This window comes from Cyclopterus lumpus, chromosome 1 (genome assembly GCF_009769545.1).
Source record: "Cyclopterus lumpus isolate fCycLum1 chromosome 1, fCycLum1.pri, whole genome shotgun sequence".
NCBI classification, from domain to species: Eukaryota; Metazoa; Chordata; class Actinopteri; order Perciformes; family Cyclopteridae; genus Cyclopterus; species Cyclopterus lumpus.
The window spans coordinates 16,800,396-16,823,294 of NC_046966.1; the positions used below are offsets into that span (position 1 = coordinate 16,800,396).

At 43.3% G+C, this 22,899-nt stretch overlaps 2 protein-coding genes across 4 annotated transcripts in view; one reads left to right on the plus strand and one right to left on the minus strand.

Annotated features, from left to right (window-relative positions):
* The window catches only part of LOC117733454 (proline-, glutamic acid- and leucine-rich protein 1-like), a 35,714-nt gene extending 29,818 nt beyond the window's left edge, over positions 1-5,896 (minus strand). The window contains exon 1 of one of the 2 annotated variants that reach the window (XM_034537118.1): positions 5,344-5,896. In XM_034537118.1, coding sequence (XP_034393009.1) covers positions 5,344-5,400 — 57 coding nt within the window. In that variant the 5' untranslated portion in view covers positions 5,401-5,896. The remainder of the gene's footprint in view (positions 1-5,343) is intronic. The other variant, XM_034537128.1, reaches the window with a different exon arrangement.
* On the plus strand, positions 476-22,207 carry mxd4 (MAX dimerization protein 4). 2 transcript variants are annotated; one of them, XM_034537139.1, is made up of 6 exons: positions 476-762; positions 1,377-1,476; positions 4,844-4,873; positions 16,035-16,149; positions 17,743-17,905; positions 18,667-22,207. In XM_034537139.1, exons 1-6 carry the CDS (start codon positions 699-701, stop codon positions 18,825-18,827), a joined length of 633 nt encoding a protein of 210 aa, XP_034393030.1. In that variant the 5' UTR covers positions 476-698; the 3' UTR covers positions 18,828-22,207. The 2 variants fall into 2 exon arrangements, with proteins under 2 accessions (XP_034393030.1, XP_034393040.1); XM_034537149.1 differs by lacking the exons at positions 476-762; positions 1,377-1,476; positions 4,844-4,873 and adding an exon at positions 9,051-9,946.
* Positions 22,208-22,899: the final 692 nt, after the last annotated feature.

The following is a 22,899-nucleotide window of genomic DNA, read 5'->3' on the forward strand; positions in this document are numbered from 1 at the left end:
CAGCTCAGTTACTTTATTTCTTCAGGAGTCATAAACCAATTCAGTTTCTGAAGCCTCATACAGAGCTTTCATAATGACTTGGACAGGAAATGAAGACAACACACAAAAGCTTTGAGTGATTTTGCCATGCCACACACTCGTATGGGAAATAGCTGATGTGTACAACAGAGCCTTATTGACTATATGACCGTTTAATGTAGTGTACTTCACGGTCCAAATCCAAACGCATACTTTGGAGAAGTTATTAAACTTGGCCACCAAATCAATAGCGCAAGTTCAACTATGACATACGCCCGTAATTCATCCCAGCCAATCAGAGCCCGCCTTCTGCGTGTCAAACCAATCAGCTGTGGAGGGGGCGGGAAACCCAGGCTGTTGCTAGGGTATGTCCCTGATGACATTTTCCCTCAAGCCAATCAAATCTTACCTCCCCGTTTGCAGACTGCTCATAGGCTAAGACATTCCTTGAGAACCTACCCACAGGCTTTTCTAATTGGACGAACGTGCGTTCACTCACCTCCCTGAGTTTTAGTTAGGTGCTGTTGATACTGTAGTTTGGAGTCACCAGGACTCAGAACTGAATATAGCAGCGCTCGAACATCGTCCCGAAACAGTTTTAAATTTCAATTCCATTATTTCATGACTTCTACATCTGTGTAAAAAGATCATTTCTATTTTTATAACAAGACAACAACAAGATGGAACTTAATTCTCTTTTAATTCTGCTGGAGGCTGCAGAGTACTTGGAAAGAAGAGACAGAGGTATTTCAAGCTAAACTGACAAACTGACAGGATTTCGAGGCTCGTGATTATTTTGTGAATGGAGCATTAGGACGGCAGTTAGCTTAATCTGCTATCTGATGTAAAGTTTTAACGTGCCGTGCCACAGTGCAGGTATGATGTCACTCTACAGACAATGGGACAGTGGGTGAAAACTGGACCTCGTAGCCTGTATGCTAGAAAAGAGTAGCTATATTTTATTATTTAAAGTCACTCATGTTTTATTAACTGTATGCAATTTGTCTACTGCAGCTCACGTGTTGTATCTGCTCCGAATGCGGTGTGTTTTCTCTCTTCAGAAATGAGTAAACAAGAGTGACATTGACAATATGAACCAGTATCATAATGACAGATACACATAAATGGCCACGTAACGTTGATTAATTTACAATATACACCTTGCTGAAGGCTGTACAGCACGATATCGATATATTGGAAGCGATTACATTGATGATCGATCACGTTGTGTTCCCCTACCAGCCTCTACAGCTATTTCATGTTTCCCCCGAATGACTCATTTACATCTTTTTCCAGATTATTTATTCTTGCAGACACCACAACAAATTAACATTCTGTGTGTTTTGTTTGCTCAATAGAGGCAGAACACGGGTACGCGTCTGTTTTACCGTACAGGGACGACTTTTCCAGTAAGAAAACGAAAGCCTCGCCAATTTCCGGAAAAACTCCGAACAATCGGTAAATATGAGTCTTGCTTTTTGTATTTGTTTGCGTATAGAAACACACACACACACACGCACCACACATAGTTTGGCTGTTTTCATGCACACTGCCTTCCCTCTGCTGCTGCTGCCTGAGCTGGGCTGGGCTCTCTGTTTTGGTCTCTCCAATAAACACTGCCACGCGTACACTGTCAACTCCGCTGCTCCCACTCTTTCTCTTTCTCTTTTCCCCATACACACACACACACACACGCACTCACGCACGCACACCCTCCCCGTGCTGAGAGAAAACACACCCGACATGCACGTAACCTTTCGTTTCTGCACGGCTATCGTGCTTTTTCACTTGTGCCATTTTTTTCTTCTTCATGCGGTTGGTGTGTTTTGTATGTGTGTGTCTGACGTTAAAGGAAAGTGTTTTACCCCTGGTACCCCCCAATGCAATCCCATTCACAATAGAGACTTTGCTGCAAGGCCATACAATCACACGGAATAACGTTGAATATACTCAAGTTTCAGTTTCGGTTCTATCTTGCTATCTTTTTAGTTAATTAAACAGCTGTTTAAAGGTCATTTCAACTTCAGCAGGTTAAAATGTAATTCTCTATTGTGTCTATGTAATTAAAAGGCCTGCAGTAGGAAGGCTGCTAACAGGGCTGCTATTCCAGACTGTTTTCATTATTGGTTAATCTGCTAAATATTTCTTGGTTAATAGTTTTGCCTATAAAGTATCAGGGAAGAGTGAAAAATGCAAAACGTAACCCCTGCTTTTTTTCCAACGATCAATCCAAAAGCCAAAGATATTGCATTTACTATCATATCTGAGTTAATCAATTATCATAATAGTTATAATAGTTGATGCTTCATTTTGTTCCTGATCGATTAATCCTATCAGCTGTAGTCGCTGATAACATTTCTGTTGATTTATGGCCATGAATTGGGGACCTATACATCCAAGGCATACATACAACATTTTGCATGTTTTTTTGGCCAAGTGTGCAACAGTGGAAAGGTTAGGGTCATTTGTGGTAAATATGTTTGTGGTAAAACTCTGCAGAAACCTTTGCACGGCGTGCCCTTGTCAGTGCATTGTTATTCCCAGGAACACTTACACATTAAGATCTGGTGGAAAAAAAACATTCCCGCTAATATTAGTTTAGGGAAGCATAATGTGCCTGGTTTCCTTAGTAGTGAGTCTAAGAGTTACATTATCGTGTGTACAGAATATGAACCTCTGGTATCACAATAGTAATTGCACTCCCTTTTAAGGCGTACGGCTTTGTAAATTTAAAATTAATATTTATATATTTGTCACGAATGTGAATTCAGACTCATCCACATTCCGTTGACGCAGTCTCAGACATAGTAACACACTTGTTTATGTGTGTGTTGGTGTGGGTGTGTATTGGGTTGTGACAGGTGGGTGTGGCTGAAACAGACACCGAGACACTGTGACAAACACCAGCCCACCAAGCTTCAAGCACCAGACCTGCTTTTCCCTCCTTTTTCTTGTGACTGCACTGTGGGCCAACTATCCCAATTCCCTTTATACTCTCCGACTGTTTTTTGTAAGCATCAACAGGATGCAGGAGGGAGTGAAGTAAAAACATGTTTAAACTTATTTTCAGTGAAACAGTAGCTGGCTGTTTGTCAAAAAGCACAAAGCTTTGCTTTGTCGAACCAAAAACTGGAGTTATGTTTCATATCATGACCAAATCGACAACATTGAAACCAATCACATGTTTAGCAATGATGCAATATTTAGAATATGTGGAGGGGGGTGTAATGGCGCGGGGGGGCGGGGCGGCGGATGGTTGGGAGTCTATATTTGCACACACAGAAAGAAAAAACCCTGGTGGAGTTTCCTTTTTTACTTGCAGACTGTTAGATCACTGTGTTTTTTCTCACACTCAATTATTGAGTGTGACAGAAAACACAGTGATTAAAATCCCTGGATTTCTTTTTGATATACCAAAGAATATAAAGAGTGACTTCTTTTGCATTCTTGAATTCCTTCCTGTGAATGTGTGACTACACAAGGATGAGCTTTGGCAGTTTTACATCCGATAAAGAAACGTGGTATAAAGCTAATATGTAGTCCTTTGATCATCAATGTCAAGTGTATACTATGGGAGCATAGAGTCCTTTGCATGCCACACCATCCTTTACATAAGATGTATAGATGTGTGTGTGTGTGTGTGTGTGTGAGTGTGTGTGTGTTAACGTGCTGTAATTACAGGTCTGTGTGCATTCCCTTCCACTGAAAGCTGCTGTATTATTTCCTGGTCATGCCCTGTGCTTTGTCTGGGACATTTCCCCAATTTGTACAGGTTTGAATAGCACGACTTCCTCCATGATGTCGGCCTTTTGGATCAGATTATTAGCAGCAGTGAAACATCCTGTCCTCCTTTTGGGAGGATTTTGGGCAGGCGCCACATTATCGCACTTGCACGGTCAACTGTAACCCCTTTTCGATTGCGCGAGCAGTGTCGCTGCCTCGGCCTCCCACAGCTGTGGGAACCACTGCTTCACGAGCACAAGGGCTCTCAAACAGGGGGAAATCTGAAAAGGCTGGTTGTCAGTCTGGCCCTTTGTTGTCACTGTTTTTGTTTTGTTTTTATTGCCCTGGTATCCATGACGGCCTCATGAACAGAGGGGCCTGTTTCAGATGGACTGCAATGTCCTCGCTGCACATGGGGCCCTCCTCGAAATAACCCACACGCTGAGGAATTCTGCAGCGTCTCGGCCTCCAGACGCCTGAGTGTGTTTTCATACCGCGTCCACGCTGCTTTTCAGCCCGAGTGCAGCAACAACAGCAGTGCGTGCATGCTGTTTGTATACGTGTGAGAGCAGGGCAGGGAGGGGTCTCTCTCTCTCTCTGGGAGCATTTCTGCTCTCTGCTGCACGCTTTCTGACAGACGTCACACAGACATGGAAAAAGAATTTAAAAAACTCAACTCCATTTTTGCACACTTGTCATGGATGTCTATTTCCAGAATATGTGATCAAGCCTTTTCGTCGCTTGCTTGAGGCCTGTTTTGGAGTATTATTATTATAATAAATATAATACTTCTATGTCTTCGGTAAAACCTCATTTTAAAGCAACTCAACCATTCAAAAGCCCTACAGCCACATGCAGGCAGAAAAGCAAAAGCAGAAAGGAATCAACAACATTCTTTGATGTCTTGACACATTTTTCCTAAGAATGTTTCTCAGATCTGCATTTCTTCCATTCAGCTTGCTTTTATTTACATTTAGATAAAAAACTGTTCGTAACCACGCCTCTCACTTTGGGATTATTCATGACATGGCATCCTAACTGATTTGACTGTGTAGTATTTTGGCCCCATTTTGACACGCCTCTGTCTCTTTTGTCTTCACAGATCGTCGCACAACGAGCTGGAGAAACACCGGTAAGATCACTTCTGAGACTCTTTGACCTTCTGCGTCACGTTTGTATGAGTTGCGTGTGCATGTTCTTGCTGAGAACCCTTGAGTTCCTCACGTACCAAACAGGTAAACGTCAATATTTCCCCCTCAGTCAAAGGCACCAGATTGGATCAGAGGTCAACTACAATGAGATTTAATCAATTAATTCCTCATGTATGAAAATGGATAATATGCTCATTTCAAAGTGCAACTTCATGTTGATTAGATCTGTCTCCATTTCACGGATGAAACTCGTTACCTTGTATGGAAAGGGAATCCTGTCAGTAATGTGATAATCCTGCCCAGGCTGATACTGTGAACGGAGGCGGGGTGAATCTGGATCTCGCCTGTCATTTCTCCAAATTTAGAGGCCCACACACGCACACACACACACGCAGACACACACACACACGGTTATCCCGCTCGACTACCCCCAGCATGCATCTTACTCCACCTTTTTCTCTTCCTCCCTTCGGGGTACAGCGCTCAGCTCGCGGTGATGAGTGTTCATTAAAGGCACAGACGTCTGTTTTTGCTCTGTTTTGACTTCAGAGATCCAAAGGGGTTTCCTGTCAGGAAGCAACACTCGCCTTTTGATACAACAAAGCCTAGCTGCTTTAGGGAAGATGGCTGCTGGAAGAAGCAAAACTTTTTCGTAGTCCTTTTTTTTTTTTTTGCATCAAGGTCATCCCAACCTGATTCTTACAACAAAAAGAAACTGCCTGCCAGAGAGGATTTACAAAACAGCTGACTATCAGCATGTAAGCTGAGGGTGTGCTGGGCTGCATGTGCGTGACACACTGTCACCCATGCTAGGGGGTTGGGGTATGCCAGTCACATGTCTGGGAGGGAGGAATGGATGTTTGCAGAGAGTGTAGAGAAACAAGTTCAGACATATTCCTCTCAGACCTGACGGACGGAATTGAGCATTCGGCTGATCACAAAGCAGGTGTTGCGACACAACAGTTACGTCACACCGACGAAGGGTGCGTTTGGTTAGCAATGGAGTGACCAGTCAAACTGACAAAAGCCAGTGACGGTAAAGTATTTCATAATCAGTTTACTCACTTCCCTTGTCGTCACTACGAGTACAAGTTTCTAAAAAAAGACGTTTTTTTTTTTTACATCATGTCCTGACTGTAATGGTAAAACATGTGAGTTCTGATGTAAGGGCTTAAATAAATGATGTTTAAATACTCCTTAATGACAGAAGATGCATTAGCTTATATTCTAAAAGTACTTTCCTGCCATTATCTTTTCCTCCGTTCACACTTGTTTGTGAGGACAAAGTTCCGTCCACTTATTTGTAATGGCGTGGCCAGCAGTGACGAGGTATCATTGTGATCCTTTGCAACGTGACTCATCTTCAAATTACACGGTCATTACTCCCAACATACAGGTGTTAAAGGTTGAAGCTGTGGCGTCAAGCATAAGCACAGTCATCTACAGTGAATGTGTATGCCGTGCAATAAACCAGCTGTAGTGCGGAGATTATCAACCGGATCAGACAATTAAACTACAACAATTCTCGCACTCATGGAAAAAAAAAACCCGATGTATCAGGCAAAAAACTAGTTTCAACTGCTCAAATAGGAGGGTTTTGAATATCGTTGGTTTTGGGCTATAGGCCCAACTAAACAAACACTTTGAAGGCATCACCGTGTCCTCTCAGAATGTACATATTGGAGTTTTCTTCCAACCAAGCGATCGGCCAAAAGGATCGGAGTGTAATTGAAAGCCAAAGTGTCATCAGTTCCAACCCTACTGGTATGCTACTCAAAGGAATGATTCAACAGTTCAGTGTGTCCTTGCATGATCTCTTTCTGTGTCTGTTTCTGATTCATAAGAAAACCACAGGTCTGCCGCTGTCCTGTTCAACCAGTTTACTATGTGTGGGACCAGTTGGAGTCTCCGCTCAGAAATACAGACCTGTTTAATCTGCAGCAATCCCAGTATTGCTTCCAAAAGCACGACCTCCCTCACGCCCTCAGACGCCACTCCTGTGGCTTGAGCCCTGACTCAGTGTCTTTGTTTGGTCATGTGTCGGTGTGTTCCCTTCATGCCGGTGCAGCACAGAGCCATCCTTGTACTGTATGTTCTCGTGGTGGGCGAAGTGGCCGATAAACGTCTGGTTTTGACACCGGAGGCATCGACTTGGTTTGTGAATAGTGTAAGTAATGTGCGGCACCTCAGATATCAAGGTTATTTGAGGTTCAATACTCTGGACTATATTTTAAGTCATCCGTCTATTTTAGGCCCGTGTCGGTGTCCAGTGTGACAACTTTTAAATATGTTTTTGACTGCATTTTTGTTCCACTTTGTGTGGACAGCAGGCCCACTGGCTCAGCAATCTTATGCACGCTAGGTGTCTCTCACAAAACTGGCTGTTGCCTTGGCAGCCGTTCAAGGGGCACCCTGCATATATTTGTGTCCTGCTATCGGAGTGAGACGTCTGGGCGGGTGCCAGCTGCGTCCCGCAGGGTCGCCTGTCCTGACACAACCTGCTTATCTGCTGCAGCCGGAGTGCAGCCGTGACAGCTTTGTGTAGACCGTCTCGAGGGTGACTGCTGCTTTTTTCGGCTTGACATTTCTGTGAAATACTACCGTGTGGTTGGTCTCCGCTGGCATTGCTTCCTTCCCATTTATGACTTCAGCTGCTCTCGATGACGCCTCTGATAACTTGTCCGTGCCACAAGTTTCATTTTCTAGAAACGGCAGCAAATTGTGAAACTACAGACGTTTTGTTTTCCCACACATCACCTGTTTACAGGAAATGCAGCCACGTAATGCCGCTATGGTGTGGTTATGTCTGGTATGTTTGTGCTGCTTCCCCCAATTGAAAAAAGGATTTACATCTCTATTTTTACCATTCCAGACAAAGACACCGTCCGTGGCTGTCAGGTGCTTTCATTTCTGAGATCCCTCCGAGTGAAATGTTTACAGATTGATTTCAACAGTATTCTCTTAGAGTATATCACACTGAGCTAATGTACAGCAACTGTGTGGCACCTATTAAACTGTAAATTAACATGCACTTCATGGATACAGGAGCAGTCCTTCAGTTTGTCATGGTCTAATCTTCTCTCTAATTAAATTGACTCTCCCGGTGTCTTCTACTCCCAGCTGTGATGAATGACTTATTTGGCTTTGAGAAACTCTTTCCCCTCGAGTGAAGCTCCTGTCTGTGTGTGTGTGTGTGTGTGTGTGCGCGCGCACACACGCCTGGGCAGCACCTCACTGAGCCGTTTGAGTTATGGCGGTGTGTCGGTGGGAGGGAGAGCCGTCCCACAGCCCTGTTCCTTCACCACCTTGCCTTTTCCTCTTTGTCTCCTTCTCCACATCTGGTTTTTCTGTTATGTTTTTTTTCTCCTCCTCATCCTGGCTCGCCTTTTTCACTTCTAAAAGTGTTTGAATCAGCAGAAACCTGAGGCAGCCTTCTCACAGTGGGCCTTAATCAGTCTTTACTAGCCCTCCTGACAAAACTCATCTGTGCCCGCTTCTCTTCTTTTGTGGCCGTGAGTTTATGTGGAAGATGGCAGGCTTTTGTTAGGCCTGTTAATCTGCATTTTAATGTGGATTGCAGCAGACACGTTGTGAATACAGTTAAAGTTAGGGTCATGATATGTTAACATTCTGCCTTTAAAAAAATATTTTAAATGTAAAAGGCTGCTACATAAACAAAGTGGGACACTTTATTCCTTATTTTGTGTGTAATTCACATACTCATGATTGCATGTGGCTTTTGGACTTAACTTCCTCAAATGTCACACTGTCAGTTACATTCCTCACGTGAGTGCGGCAACCTGGAGACAGTTGGTCTGCGTGCCGCTCATAATCCAGAGTAATGACTGATGTACTGTATGTAGTCTAATCATTAAGGCACACATTGACCGCGTAGGAATTTGCAGCAACACGTGTATTCAACATGACTGTTGAGCTGACGTGTACTCTAAGTGTGCCATTTCTCTATCAAGGTATATGTATAATAAATCAACTCTGGCCAGATCCTCCTTTAATTGAATCAATATCAATTTAGTTAGTTTAGTTAGTTAATTTAATACCTATTCTATTTCACTGTATATACTTTATATACGTTGCATTTTCTTTATTATTTAATTTTCTTTAATTTATTATGTTCTGCTATTTTATTTTATTGTATATATTGAGCATTTTTCATACTTAATATTTGTATGTGTACTCTGTAACCTTGTTTGCTTCTGCTACAAACAAATTTCCCCCTGGGGATAAATAAAGTATATCTATCTTTCTAATTTTATATTACGATTTAAATATATGAAGGACTGAAACGAACAATGATTGTCACTATTGATCTAGTCTGCTGATTATTAAATGATTATTTGTTTTGCCTGTAGTGTGAGAAATTGTCTATCAAAATATCTCAAGGCAAGGGAACATCTGGCGAGATTTAAGATTTTAAAGATTTAGATTTTGTGTCTAATCGTTTCAGTTTTAAATACGTGCATTTTGTGAAATAGATATATTTTTGTAGATAAAATAACCAGATGGGAATGTCTGTCTCGCTAACCTGTTGAATAAAAAATAACAAAAATGTTACACAATGTTATCAGTTTGAATTATTGATTCCATCACAATACAAAGTAGTCCTACTATAGAGAAATACAGCCAGATATATTGAAGCGATATCTATAAACTTTAAGGCAAATCTCAGACGGTTGACACATTTCTTTCCCCTCTAGATGCATTTCGTCATATTGCCCAACCTTTACGACAGACTGGGTTTGTCCAAATTGTTCTACATTTACTGAAGTAAGAGGACAGAGCTGTTTGGTTGCTACTGTTGTGAGGCTGGGACAAAGAATCAGAAACAAGCTTCAGTTGTAGGTCAGCAGCAGAGGTCACATGTGGAATTTCTCCACCCTGAGGTCATCGGGCGTTGAGGCGCTTTGTCAGGCCGAGCCCGGCTGCACGTACTGTTTACTCTCTGTTGACCATTGTGTGATGACCTGCACAGGCTTTTTGTACCCTGTCACAGAAATGTGTGTCTGCGAACGTGAACGTTGTAGACCGACATTAAGGTGAGAACGTCCCCGCTCCCTCTCGGGGTGTCGTTGCTGCCGGGAGCGCATCGTTTCTGTGTCAGTAAACTTGCTTCACTGCCGCAAAAAAGCAGCTGATGCTCATAAAAGCCAACGGTGAAGGGTGCACTTTAACGAGGTGCAGGCACAGCTTTGGTGTTTCAAGGGCAAAAAGAACAAAAAACAATTAAAGAAAGATGTGAAAAGGAGGAGAGTGTGTTGACTGAACTATTCGTGTTTTGGTCCCAGGCCCTTGTCAGCCTGAGGAAGAGGGGAGACCGAGACATTCTCGAGCGTTGCCGGAGAGAGGAACGGGAGGCAGCGTAGGATGTGGGCTGCTTTGTGTGTCGAGCAGGCGGCCTGGAATTCAGGTCAGCAGAGTGTGCACACATGTGCTGGAATGTAGTTAAGTAACAAAGTCGATTTAGGCGGGGGGGGGGTCACAAAACTTGCAGGCCGAGTATTACTAGAATGCTCTGCAGCCGCATTGGGTGCCGCTTGTTTTTTTTGGCAAGCAGGGAGTCACAAGCGAATATTTGTTTGATTGATGCATTGATAGAGTGGATTAGGGCTGCAGGCGGTCGGTTGTTCATCTATCTGTTTTCTACTCTCCTTTATTCTCTCTAGTTTGGCTCTGTTACGTTCAACAACAGCAGCAGCGTGTAAGCCTTTTTGTGACTCCCAAAAGGGACTCCTTGCATTGTGACCTCCTCTTGCTTTATTTGAAAAAGTTCCAATATATTTTAAATAAGCCACATTGTGTCTTCTTTTCTGTTTATTATCTCACTTATCTTGTGGCCTTTTAGTCGGGCCCAGACCCTCAAACAGGACCCCGCCCCACTGTTCTACAACCGCCTTACAGACGTAAACAGACAAACTTTTACCGTAAACACGGACGCTGGAATCGTCCCTCGTGCCACAAGATCTCGCTGTGTTGATCATTGACGAGGGTTCATTATAAAACCAGAACTCGATCCGCGTCAGGGGAATGTGTTTATTGAACTTGCTGAACTTGTCTCTGCGAGTTCGTCCAACATTTGGAGATGCACGCAGCGGAAGGAAATTAATGTCCAGGTCTGTCATTTGACATTGTGTTGATATGATTCAGAAATGCACGGGGGAACTCGTTCTTTAATTCGACCCCTCTCTCCGTTTGCTCACACGCCCTACCTCTTCAAACTCAGTTTGACATCTGTTTTTCTGTTAACACCAGTGCGGGCTGGGTGTGCTGAGGAAGGGATTTTGGAATGATCCATGCTCCCACAGGGGGATTGTTTCAGTACACGAAAAAAGTCAAATTAATGTAATTAAAAGGCATTCCCGAGCACGCCCAGTGGATATTTCAGTTTTGTGGAAATACTACGACAGCGCGTGAACAACATTCTTCCTAATTCTGCAGTTTCCTGTTGTTTAATCGCCAGTAAAGCATGCTGAGCTCTTTCTTCAGTGCGAGGCCAAAAGTAGTGAAGTAAACAAGTAAAACAAATAGAGCTTGAACCAGACGACTGACATTTTATATCAGGGTGTTCAAAGCCTCTTGTGTCTCCCTATGTGTCTCTGGTCTCGCTGACGCCCAATCTCTTTTAAATAAAATTGTGTTCAAGGCAGGGCTGGACGGGGGCAGGGAGACTGATGACGGGCCTCTAAAAGGTTTGTCGGCCGAGACCTTGAGTAGGGTCCCTCATCATCTCAAGAATCCCTCCATCTGGCCTCGTACTCCCCAAGAACCTGTCAGCCAGATGTACAGCCACTTCACTGGCAACCCCAAATTCCACCACGGCAACAATAGTCATCCAACGCTGCCCCACTTTGACCCCACATAACAGAGCCCCGCTGTAAACAAAGGGGCCCAATGCATAACATTTGTAAAGTTTTGGGGTATTTTTTTGTATCCTACTCAAAAAGGTTAAATTAAACAGACAAAACTATGAACATACATTGTTAGGATCTTAATTCATTATTAAAGCCTTTGAAAACACAGTTTAGATCCACTTCATGTTGGAGATGTCACATGTATACATTGCATTTTGAGATGAAATGATTGCATTACTGTGCAGACTAGATAAGCAGACGACGCAGGGAATTTTCCATGCTGGTGTCTTGTGGGCTCAAGTCAAAACACCAGAGGCCTGGTATCGCATTTTCTTTACTTTAAACCCAACAGGGAACACACCGAGTCAGCTCTGGCAGTGAGAGGAACCATTGCAGTGGTGATTCTGGTGACCTTTGACCTTAGCTAAGCGGGGTTTGGCTCCTTGCCAGACAAGCCACTCGGTCCTGTGCGTTTGGGTTGAGGAATGCGCTGGGCTTCAGCGAGCTCATTAAACAGTGCAGTGAGTGAGGGGTGAAGGCCCGTTGTTTGCACTGGTGTGCCTTCTCAGGCCCTGCAGCTCCTAGATGGACCGATTGATCTCCAGACCCAGAGCCATGGACGGTCCTGGGACACTGAGGTCACCAGGACTGTGTCTGAGAACCATCTGTGTGTGGGCACTGTGACACTTCTTTTCTTTAGTGCAGCATACATAAATATCCTTCATAATGCATCCATCAGACATAAAAACAGGCCGCTGCAGATACACTGCTCCCTTCTGAATTCAGCAGAAAAGTCAAAAGGGAGCATGTGTGAACAGATCTGTGAGAAAAGCATGGTCAATATTCGGTAAACTGTTTCAATAGCTTGTTCCAGCTTTGAGCAGCGTGCAGCTTTCTGAGCAAGCACTCCTTTTTTTTCCTCCTCTGCCTTTGCTTTGTTTTGGCACTAAGCCTCTGGATGGAAAGGAAAGAGGAGGTGAGGGAAGGCCAGAGATCAGACAGAACTCATCCCGTGGTTATCAGCACGTGAGAACGGTTAGGTGGTCATTTCCCTGCAGACGTGACTTACTATTAAATCTTCAGCTGCAAAGAAATTACAGATCTTTTCATTTTTAGCAAAGTCCCGAAAGCTTTTCAGAGCTAAAAGGCTTCTGTTACACCGTAATAATGCACAGTATCATTTATTCCTTTGCTATAATGACACTTCTAAATAAGAGTGTCCATTGGACTTTGAAACCCTGACTTTCACACTATGTTTGAACTTGTTGACACACACGAGTACAAACCCTCTGATATGACACCACATCAATAGTCTCACATTGTGACACTATTCATAACTGAATATATCAAAGGCCGCCTTATTTTCCAGCCAGACAAATTGGAACATTTGATGTGATTTAGTACCACGTGGAGCCAGGCTGTGCGAAATGTCTGCTCTCCTTCATGAACACAACATTCGCATTCATCTGGTGCCACACTTTGCATGGCTGTTTGAGGTAATCTGATAAACATAGCGTGACCGGGGCTTGGGTTAGGAATAACAAATGTGAGTACGGGAGGGTCCCAAAGCCGCTCCAAATCAGCTGTGGGCTCTTGAAGAAAAATAGCGAGTGTTTCTCTCAGCAGGGGAACCTGTTCATCTTGGTCAGAGCTGTCACGCACACACTGAACCAGGTCTGGTCTTATTGATATGCTTCAGAAACATAAAGCTTTTTTTACGAAGTCACAATTAAGACCGAAATAGAAAGGAGACGCGTAGCAATTAGTGCACAGCTAAAGACTATTAAAGCTACAGTGTGGCTGTATGGACAGAAGTGGTATTTTGTTACAATTGTAACATACAAAAACATCATAACATAGGGAAAATAGTCCTATGTCTCATTACCAGTTAGTGCATCTTTTAAAGACATAGTTTGAATCGTTCCCAGTTTGACCAGAAAAATCTCCACACATTCAGGTGGTGCACATTTTTCTACATCTGCATGCCAGGTAAAATATGTCGTGAGCCAACAGGTGGGGCCTGTGATGAATGTTTTCAGTAAAAATAGCTTTTCCTTGGGGGGGAGGTGGGGAGCCAGGCAGAGCATTCAGGGAACGCCTTGTTTTTGTTTTTCATCACAAGAGAGGGAGAGGAGTGGGGTGCAAGATGGTGGCCCGTTGGCTCAAGTTACCCTTTGGATGAAGTGTGTGGAGCGCTGCCTGGTGCAGCTGAGCACACTGCTCTCAAAGAGCCTTTTTTTTCAACCCAGGAGAAAGTCAGCCACTAGCTCGGACCCTGTTCCCTTGCAAAAACACTCCCCCCCGCAGACCCCCAGCTCCTTCCTGCCTGCTTCCCCTGGCTGCAGTCCAACTGCTTCATGTGGCTCAACTGGGGCAGGTTGAAGGTGGGCCCCCGCCCCTGTCCTAAGAAGACACTTGTTTTCCAGTGGGATGAGGGTGTGTTAGTGTTGGCAGGGTGGAGCAGAGGGGTGGAGGGGTTCAGGGGATCGGGCCTGCCCCAGGGAGAGAAGGAAATAAAAGAACGAGAGCACTTTCACACGCTCTTTTGGGGGAAAACGCCTGTATGCACCTGTATAGAGGTAGAGCTGGTTTAAAGGGTACTTCGCTAATCCCCTTTTAATATATTTAAATCAAGTGCTTTCTTTTTTTTTTAAGCTACGATCCAATCCCTAAAAAATAAATGCAACTATCGTTTATGACTTTGGATTATTCAGTTTAGCCCCCAAGACTCTCTTGTTGCCCACAGGCCGCCTCTGGCTGACCTCTAAATGAAACCGATGAGGCTCGTAAGAGGGTCTTACATTATGTGAAAAACACAGGCGACGCCCTTCCTGAAAGAAAAAGAAAAAAGAAAAAATGGGGAAAGACTGTGTGTGTGTGGTGTGTGTTCTCCTGTGTGCTCGGCTCTGCAGCCCGAGAGAGCTTAATTTCTCTGATTAGGTTTATTGTGGTTGAAGTATTGGCCAGCAGAGACCTTGTATTGTTGGAGTGTGTTTACCGTTCAGACAGTTAGCCAAAGGAACGAGAGAAAAGGGGGGAAGGCTAGAACAGAACAAAGAAACGGTTCATGGACTAGCATGACTAATAGAGGATTGAAAGGCCTTTATGAGGAACATTTGGACAGACATGGAAGGTAATCTGCTGATTAAAACAAAAATATATTGATTGTGAATAAAAGCCATCCTTTGAAAAAAAAAAATATATATACAATATCCGCACAAAGTCAGTCAATATCCACACAGACATTATCTCTGCCTTGTAGTCAATACCTTTGAATTAAGCATCCAAATGCTGCATTCAGTGAGCTGTTTACTTGTAGATCCAGGGTGGTTGGCCTGCAGGGCTTTAGCAGGGGATGCAGGGTTTTCCGGGGCCACGGTTTGTGTCTTGAGTTCAACCGATCAGAACAGATGAGATACTTCTCATGGCCTTCACTTTGGTCAATAAGGACTTTTGCTCTCGGTGACTGTGGGCCTAAGGTCTCTCCCACGGCTCTAGGGTTCTGCAGGGTCCATTTGGTGGACCCGTCAAACACACGGTTTGGAAAAAAAATCAAAATGCACAGCATAGACGGACAAAGGTCACATCACGAGACAGTCTGCGGTGATATTGAGGTCAGCAACAACAGTCTGCAAAAGTCTCACGGAGTGCAATGCAAAGTTGTTTTTGTGAATACACCACCAAATTGAAGCAACCACATTTAGTCACACAGGCAGGCAAACCCCAACAGGGATGGATAAGTATAATATACATTGAGCTAAAAACAGGAAAGTCTCGGAAGCTAAGGCCTAGTTTGGCTCTTTGAATGTGTGTCATGTGAAAACAGCTCTTGTTGACGAGGAAACATGTAAATGTTGAGGTACTTGCATGAACTCTGGCTGTGCGATATGATATAAAAAAAAGTATTTTGTAACTAACAATATGTGACATTTCCTCTCTCATGCTGGGAGGATGTGATTCCTCACAGGGATTTAAATTGGCTTGTTTGAGCCTCTGCGAGCTTTGAACATGTGTAAGGAGCGAGACTGTGCACTCCCTCGACCCTTTGAACATGCAGCGTCCCGCGGTCAATCCCCAAAGTCCCAACTGAAACCGATCATGTAGTATTCAGTCATTGCTTTAGTACGTTTCCCAGCACAAGAGAAGGACATGACAGTCACCGTGTGGGAGGAACAGTATTTGTTTCTGCCCTTCAGGGACACGTGTATACGCTCGTCAGTGTGTTTGTGTGGTAGGTGGCTGCCTGCTGACTCGCCCTGTGCTTGTGTGTTTGCAGACGTGCCAAACTTCGGCTGTACTTGGAGCAGTTGAAGAAGCTGGTGCCTTTGGGTCCAGACAGCACAAGACACACCACACTGAGCTTGCTGAAAAGGGCCAAGATGCACATCAAGGTATTAAAAAACAAATAAAAACTAAAATAATGAAGCTCGGGACATGTCATAATGATACTTTTTAAAAATAGTTTGCTGGTTCCACTATGTGTTTCTAACATTGCAAATGTAATCTTTATTAAATCTATATTTTCAGACATTTTTAGACTAAACAATTAATTCATAAAAATAGTTGAAAGAGTGAGAGTTGCAGCACTCTCTTAAAACTAGTTAAAACTTTCTTCGAAAACTCCAGTTTGTCATGCTGTTGAGCTCCCAGCTCACGCACCACTACTCGTCTTTGAGCTGTTTGGTTTTCCTCCACCCCATTTTTTAGGTGTTATATTGTAACTTTCAATCAGAGCAGTTCAGAGACTGCAAGTGAAATAAATGCTCCCAGGACTAAAAGGAAAACTAGTTAGTCAGCAAAGTGGAAGATATGGGACATTTGGTGGCTGATCTTTAGATATGTGAAAGCACATAATTGGATGTTAGGTTTGTTTAAGGCCAACCCCCTCCTCCATAGTTCATTAACCGTTGCATGCAAGATACTTAAAAAAAAATGAGAATGCAGCAGGAGCAGTGACCGAGAAGGTCTTAAAAATACATAAATGCTGGCAGACTATCATTTGATTCTTACTGCTGCCATGCAGAGGATGAGGTGTTCATCTAAGTACAGTTCAGGACACGCTGCACCGCTCTTGCTGTTTACAAGCAGCAACACTGTGGTTGGTAAAAAATCCAGACGTGGCGAGTTTTAACCCTTCATTTCCTGTTTATCGAGCATGTCCTGTCCTCTCTGTGTTGTCTTCTCATACCACGAGGTGCCACATGCATTCGGCTTCGCTTTAATTCACCACCGAAAACATTCACATGCAAATAAGTGCACAATCTAAACCCAGGTTGAGTCAAACGTTGACAAGAGTTTTTTTATTTTTACTTTCTAACCTACAGACCTCACGCAGTCATTCAGCCACTTGCTTATTGTTGTTGTTAAATTTGCCCCTTTGTAACTTTGGCAGAGGTTTGATTGGCAGGAGATTTTTAAGTGATCAGTTACAGCCTCTGTATAATATGGCATGAATACATATTCTTGCTTAGATGCACTGTATTCAATATCAATAATAACTATTCAAATATCACAATTGGAAGTTATCTTTTACTGAAGCGTTTGCTTGAGCAACAGAACAAAAGAATGAAAAAGTCCACCATGGCAGGTGTGACCAAGTCATTGAGTCCATCAGCGAGAACATTGACTATTTATATATAGTTATTCTTAATGCCCGTCATCATAGTCATACATGGACAAAAGGTCACAGTGACATTTATTTTTCCAACTACTTTTGTGTTCCTTCACAATACGTTTTCCTATGTCAAGGTAGCGCAAAACATGTTACAAGGGAAAGAAAAAATGGTCCGGAAAAAGAAATTTAATGCAGTGATCTTTCAGGAATTATTTGGATGGTATGACAAAAAAATGTTAATTAAAATAAGTATCCGGGTATAAAATAAAAAATAAAATAAAATAATAAAATAAAATAAATAAGAGCGAGAGCGTAAAGATGGAGATATTTGCATCATCATTGATTCTTGGCATGTATTGTGTCTCTGCAGAAGCTGGAGGAGCAGGACAAAAAAGCTTTGAACACAAAGGAACAGCTGCAGAGAGAGCACCGCTACCTCAAACGCCGCCTGGAGCAACTTTCTGTGTCCGGATCCGTTGAGCGCATCCGTACCGACAGCATGGGCTCCACCATCTCCACCGACTCTGAGCAAGGTACGGCGGTTTTAACCAGCAGCACTACAAGCTGGTTAAAGTCACTACAAAACCTTCTTAGTCCCAAATCTGGACAATCATTTGTTCTGGTCATTTGAATTCTCCCATCAGAGGTGTAAAGGTGAAGTGAGGGGCAGACAAGTATACTTCAATAGAAGTTGAATTAGGGGGTGACAGCGTTAAAACATTTTTGTAACTGACCGCCTGGCAATCATGCCCACTTCTGAAGAGACTGGCCAAGTGCGCAGAGCTATTTGTCGCTGTATGTTTACAACGGGTGCAACCCTATGAATGAATGCCTTCCAGGAGAGACTGTTTGAAAAGGTGTGCCGTCATCCCCATATTAAAACGATTTATCGAGTTACCCCTCTCTTTAAGGGTCGTACAGAACAGCTAAAAACACGTTTTCATTTTCGTATGTTCTTTTCAAGCATGAACCCGAGTTTAAAGGTGCAATCTGCTGCTCACCAGTGTCACAGACTCTCCTAAAATGCTTAGTTTGGACTGTTAGTTTATTAATCCTGGTTGAGGTAACACACGTGCAGTTCTTCATCAATGAACGGGGATTAGCTGTGGGAGCACAAAGATCTGCCTGTTTGCTCAGTTTAACGGCTGCCTAAATCTGGGTTTAATCCACAGGCGCTGCAGGCTCCCTAATAAATAAACCCACAGTTGGGTGGAAATAAACAGTTTGCCCTCACTTCTTGTTTGTGAACAACGCCAAAAATAACCAAGTGTATTTTCTTTTTTTTTGTGTGCAGAGGTGGACATCGAGGGCATGGAGTTCACTCCTGTCGAGGCAGACAGCGTGGACAGCATCAGCGACGGCGAGGAGGAGGACCACTACAGCCTCCAGAGCAGCTCCAGCGACACCAGCTACACAGCCACACATTCCCACAGAATGCAGCCGCACCACTGTTAGACAGCGCGCGGCCATCAATCTCCCAACCAGCTTCCTCGGCCGCGCTTCTCTTCCGTCACTTTTACCTTCCCGACCATTTGCAATCACCGACGCCGCCCGCTACCCACATCAGACCGGTCCACGGCGGTGGTACACCCTGAACATGTTCCTCCTTTCCCGGCCCAGCTCTCCAGGAAGTACATGGGGCTGAAATGCCACTCAAGCCTTCCTGACCCTGACCCCCCCCCCCGACCACTGACCCTACCTCACCCTACTGTATCCTGCCTGAACTTTCCCCTTCAGACGCGCCCTGCCCTCCCACTGCCCTCCCACTGCCCTCCCAACCCCCTACTTAGTGTTGCCTCAGGCAAGTAGAGAGCAGAGCAGAGTTTGTGGTTTTAATGGGGATTTCTGTAGTGTGGTGGACAGCTTTGACTTGTTAATAAGGATGTGTGCGTTTGTGTGTGTGTGTATGTATGCGTGTGTAAGAGAGGAAGAACAAGCGAGCGAGTTTAAGAGAGGTCAAAAACAAAAGCTTCATGTCTTCTCTGTGAGACAATAATAATATGCAGACGAGGCTTTGCACCAAGTTTTGCGAAGTAAAAGGTAAAGCACTTCTGTTTGTTCTGCAATATTTGCAACATTGAAAGTTATTTACATCACACAGCATCTTCCCTTTACACAATAAGATTAGCTATTGCAGAAGTCTTGCACTTTGCTTGAAACATTTGAATGCTGAAAAATGATGATGATTTGAGACATATTTTGATTGTTTGAGGAAATCTATTTATTTGGGTATTTCGTGCCGAGCCGTTTCAAGCCATGATGGCCTCACATTTAGCAGTTTAAAAGTCGGGGCGTGATATCGGTCTTCTCATCTAACTCTTGGCAAAGAAGCAAAGAAGCTTTTTTTTTTCTCAGAACGTCAAACCAATTTCTTAAATTGTTCCACTTTTTAGGATGTGCTTCTGAAGCTGCGTTGACCTAAAACAGACTTTTTCACATCTTTATGACCAAATGACAAACTGAAAAAGTTACAGAGCTGTAGCAGAGAATAAATAATGTATATAGATGTACAGTTACTGTCCAAACCCCCACGTCTCCCTCCGGTTGGGTTGCCTAACCACTACTCCACACTACTGACCACTACACTATACCACCCTATGGTGTGGATGGACTACTATGCCAATTTTTTTTAAAAGGAGTTTCCTCATAACTAAAAACTCTATTACTTGAAGATTGATTAAATTCTTGTGATTCTTTCTCAGTAGCGAATTGATGTAGCAATAAATACGAGGCAGGTGCTTCCTCTGAGTGTTTAAATTATTCTGGTGGACCATGAGGTTTGGAGGGAGACTTTGTCCTTTACCTTTTACCCTGTAAATGGCCAGTGGGTGCTTTCGGAGGGCGGACCTTCAGAAAAAGGGGCAGTTCTCCCTTTTCACTAATGGAGTCTTCTCTTTGCTCACTAGGCTATTCAACCAGAATTTGCATTTCTCTACAGCTTTGTTACTTTTTCAAGCAGTTTTCGTGTGTGTCTGGAAATTTGGTTTCTTTTGTTCTGATTAGCAAGTCAAAGTTGTAAATGTGGAGAAAAAGAAAAGGGCCAGCTCTACTGATTTGTACTCTGTAGAGGCCGTTATTTGAGCTAACTTAGCAAACTAATAACATTCAGTTAAACGTTTCATTTCTATAACTAGATGATGATATTATTTTCTCTCTGCTACTTATTTCTCCAATGTAGATGACATTTCTTCTGTAACTTGTCTTTAACTTAACTATTGACGGAGGAGTCGCTTCTGTCTATTTAATAATCATTAGGCCCCAGTCTCTGGCGGTCTTTAGAGCTTGGTGTCCCAACACTTAAAAATGTAAAATAGGGCCAGTCCACCGTGGCAGGTCTGACCAAAAAAAATAAAAAAATTACAGAAAGACTGATGAACACAAAAAAAACTTGCATACAAAAGAAGCTACCCGTCACTAAAAGTGATATTAGCCAGTCTAGTCTATATTTCTTGTATTACATTTTGTATTATATTTTCCTAAATGTCCTCTTGTAATGAAAAGACAAAAAAAGCGAGTATATCTATCAATAAATAAATATATATATATATATATAAAAATATATGAGAGACAGACAGACATGAGGTCAGGCTTGTTGAAGGGAGAGTGGGGGCAGGGGAGCCGATACACTGGCCCCTCTCCCTTGGGTGACTCTCCTGCTGTCATTCTGTGCCTTGCTGAGCCTATGACCTCCCTCCTTCTCTTCCTCCCACCTCCTCGCCCTCGGCCCCTACTCAGGTCACACTCCCCTCCTCTCCTCCTGATTGCATCCTCCCTCTTCTTCTTCGTCTCTGGCGGGCTGAAAGCTTTGATTTCAACTCGTACCATGCCAAAACACTTCCATGAGCAAGGGGCACTTGAAGAGAAGATCTCATTATAAAATACATTGTTTTAAAAAAAAAAAAAGCCCCTTTGGTCTCTACTGAGCAGCCGCTGTTGTTGTTGTTGTTGTGCACCCTGTCCAGGCACTCCCCACCCTCTTGACGCCCGATCGTCTGCCAGTGTCACCTCTGTCACAGAAAAGCAAAAGAAACCACACACTGGTAAACTCCCATGGCAGCTTCCAGTCGCCCCGAATGGTCACCAATGGGGTTCAAAACTTCTGGGCTTGAAGCGTGTTGATCTTTTCTTATTTTTTTTGTTTGTCATTTTACTATTATTGTACGTTGACTATGTGTTTGTTCAATGGAGCCACTGGGATAGGAGCGATAAAAGAATAATCCAATCAATGGCAGCTTAAAGGTGTAATCCTCCGCTTTCCCAGTGGTCCGTCCCAAAAATAGTGTTACCCATTGACCAGAGGACCTCTTGAGACACAGCAATATTACCATCTTGTGCTTTCGGAGGGAGGGTGGGCGGACAGGGTTTTAAAGACCAGCAGGTGGTTTAACTTTTTACTCTGTGGTGCATTTTTTTGGTGACCTCCTATCTGCACTCTCTCCATATACACTGCAGGAGGACAACAAAAAAGAAAAAAAATGACTTTCTGGAAAAAGCTGTTTTTCATCAAGAGTTTACATTAATGTCAAATGATTTGTACATGACTGTATCAGAAATGTCCTTTTTCAGTTTGTTGGTAAGATGAACAACCTAGCAAACCATATTAATGGCATAAAGTTATTCTCTTGCACAGAACCTCCCAGCAGAAAGGTGACAGACCGAATGGATTCAGGGCCAGATATGAGATTACAATTATTCATTGGCGTCATTGAAAAACGTACATAGCACAAACTTATAATGGCTTTGAGCAGCTGACGACTCGGTAACATTTTGTTTGAATGCTGGATGGATAGTGTTTATGGAATATCTTTTAATGATGTGCCTTGGAAAACGTTATCTTCTCAACAAAAAAAAGCAGAGATTGTAGAAATTAATGAAAACTGTTAAATCAGTCACAGTTGCTCAAGTTTTTAAGCCCTTGGAGAGGAGAGAGAGAATATCTTGCAGCCTTCTTCATCATTGCAAAAAAAGGTAAACATTCAAGTCAAGTACACAATGGGGTACTTCATGGAAGTCCTATTGAGATGAAAGTGTAATTTAAGAGATCATCAAAGCAAGCACAGACCGGATTCGTGGTTTGCTTTCATGTTTCTGTTACACAGAGATTTACTTTGGTGTGTTGGGTTTTCAAAGAGCACAACAAGCACAGTGTGATATTTGGGGAGGTCAGCAGAAAAAGAAAAGGTATGATGAAACCAGGGTGAAGCACAGACCAAGGACAGTCTGCACAAAGAGCAGCGTCAAAGCAGAGAAGTCGCTTCTGCGCACTCAGATGAAATCAGATAACGCAGACGACGCCTGCTGAGTAACGGCGCTTATGTAAAACCAACACAATGACTTCCATGAAATGTTATTCCTGCCAAATAGTCACTTTTAAACCTTCCATGCTGAATGACATGTGATTCCAGACAAGTAGCTTTATCTGCATGTACGCTTTAGGTCAGCATTTCCAGTCTTTTCTCCTTGTTTCGCATCATCATGTGCAGGGTGACGGTCCAGAGTCAAATGGGTGTCACACCAACATTGTGGT

Excerpts from the sequence above, each read along its gene's own strand:
- mxd4 (XM_034537139.1), top strand. The coding sequence starts at position 699 with ATGGAACTTAATTCTCTTTTAATTCTGCTGGAGGCTGCAGAGTACTTG. Across the intron at positions 763-1,376 it reads CTTGGAAAGAAGAGACAGAG|AGGCAGAACACGGGTACGCG; the intron begins GTATTTCAAGCT and ends TTTGCTCAATAG. Across the intron at positions 16,150-17,742 it reads GGGCCAAGATGCACATCAAG|AAGCTGGAGGAGCAGGACAA; the intron begins GTATTAAAAAAC and ends GTGTCTCTGCAG.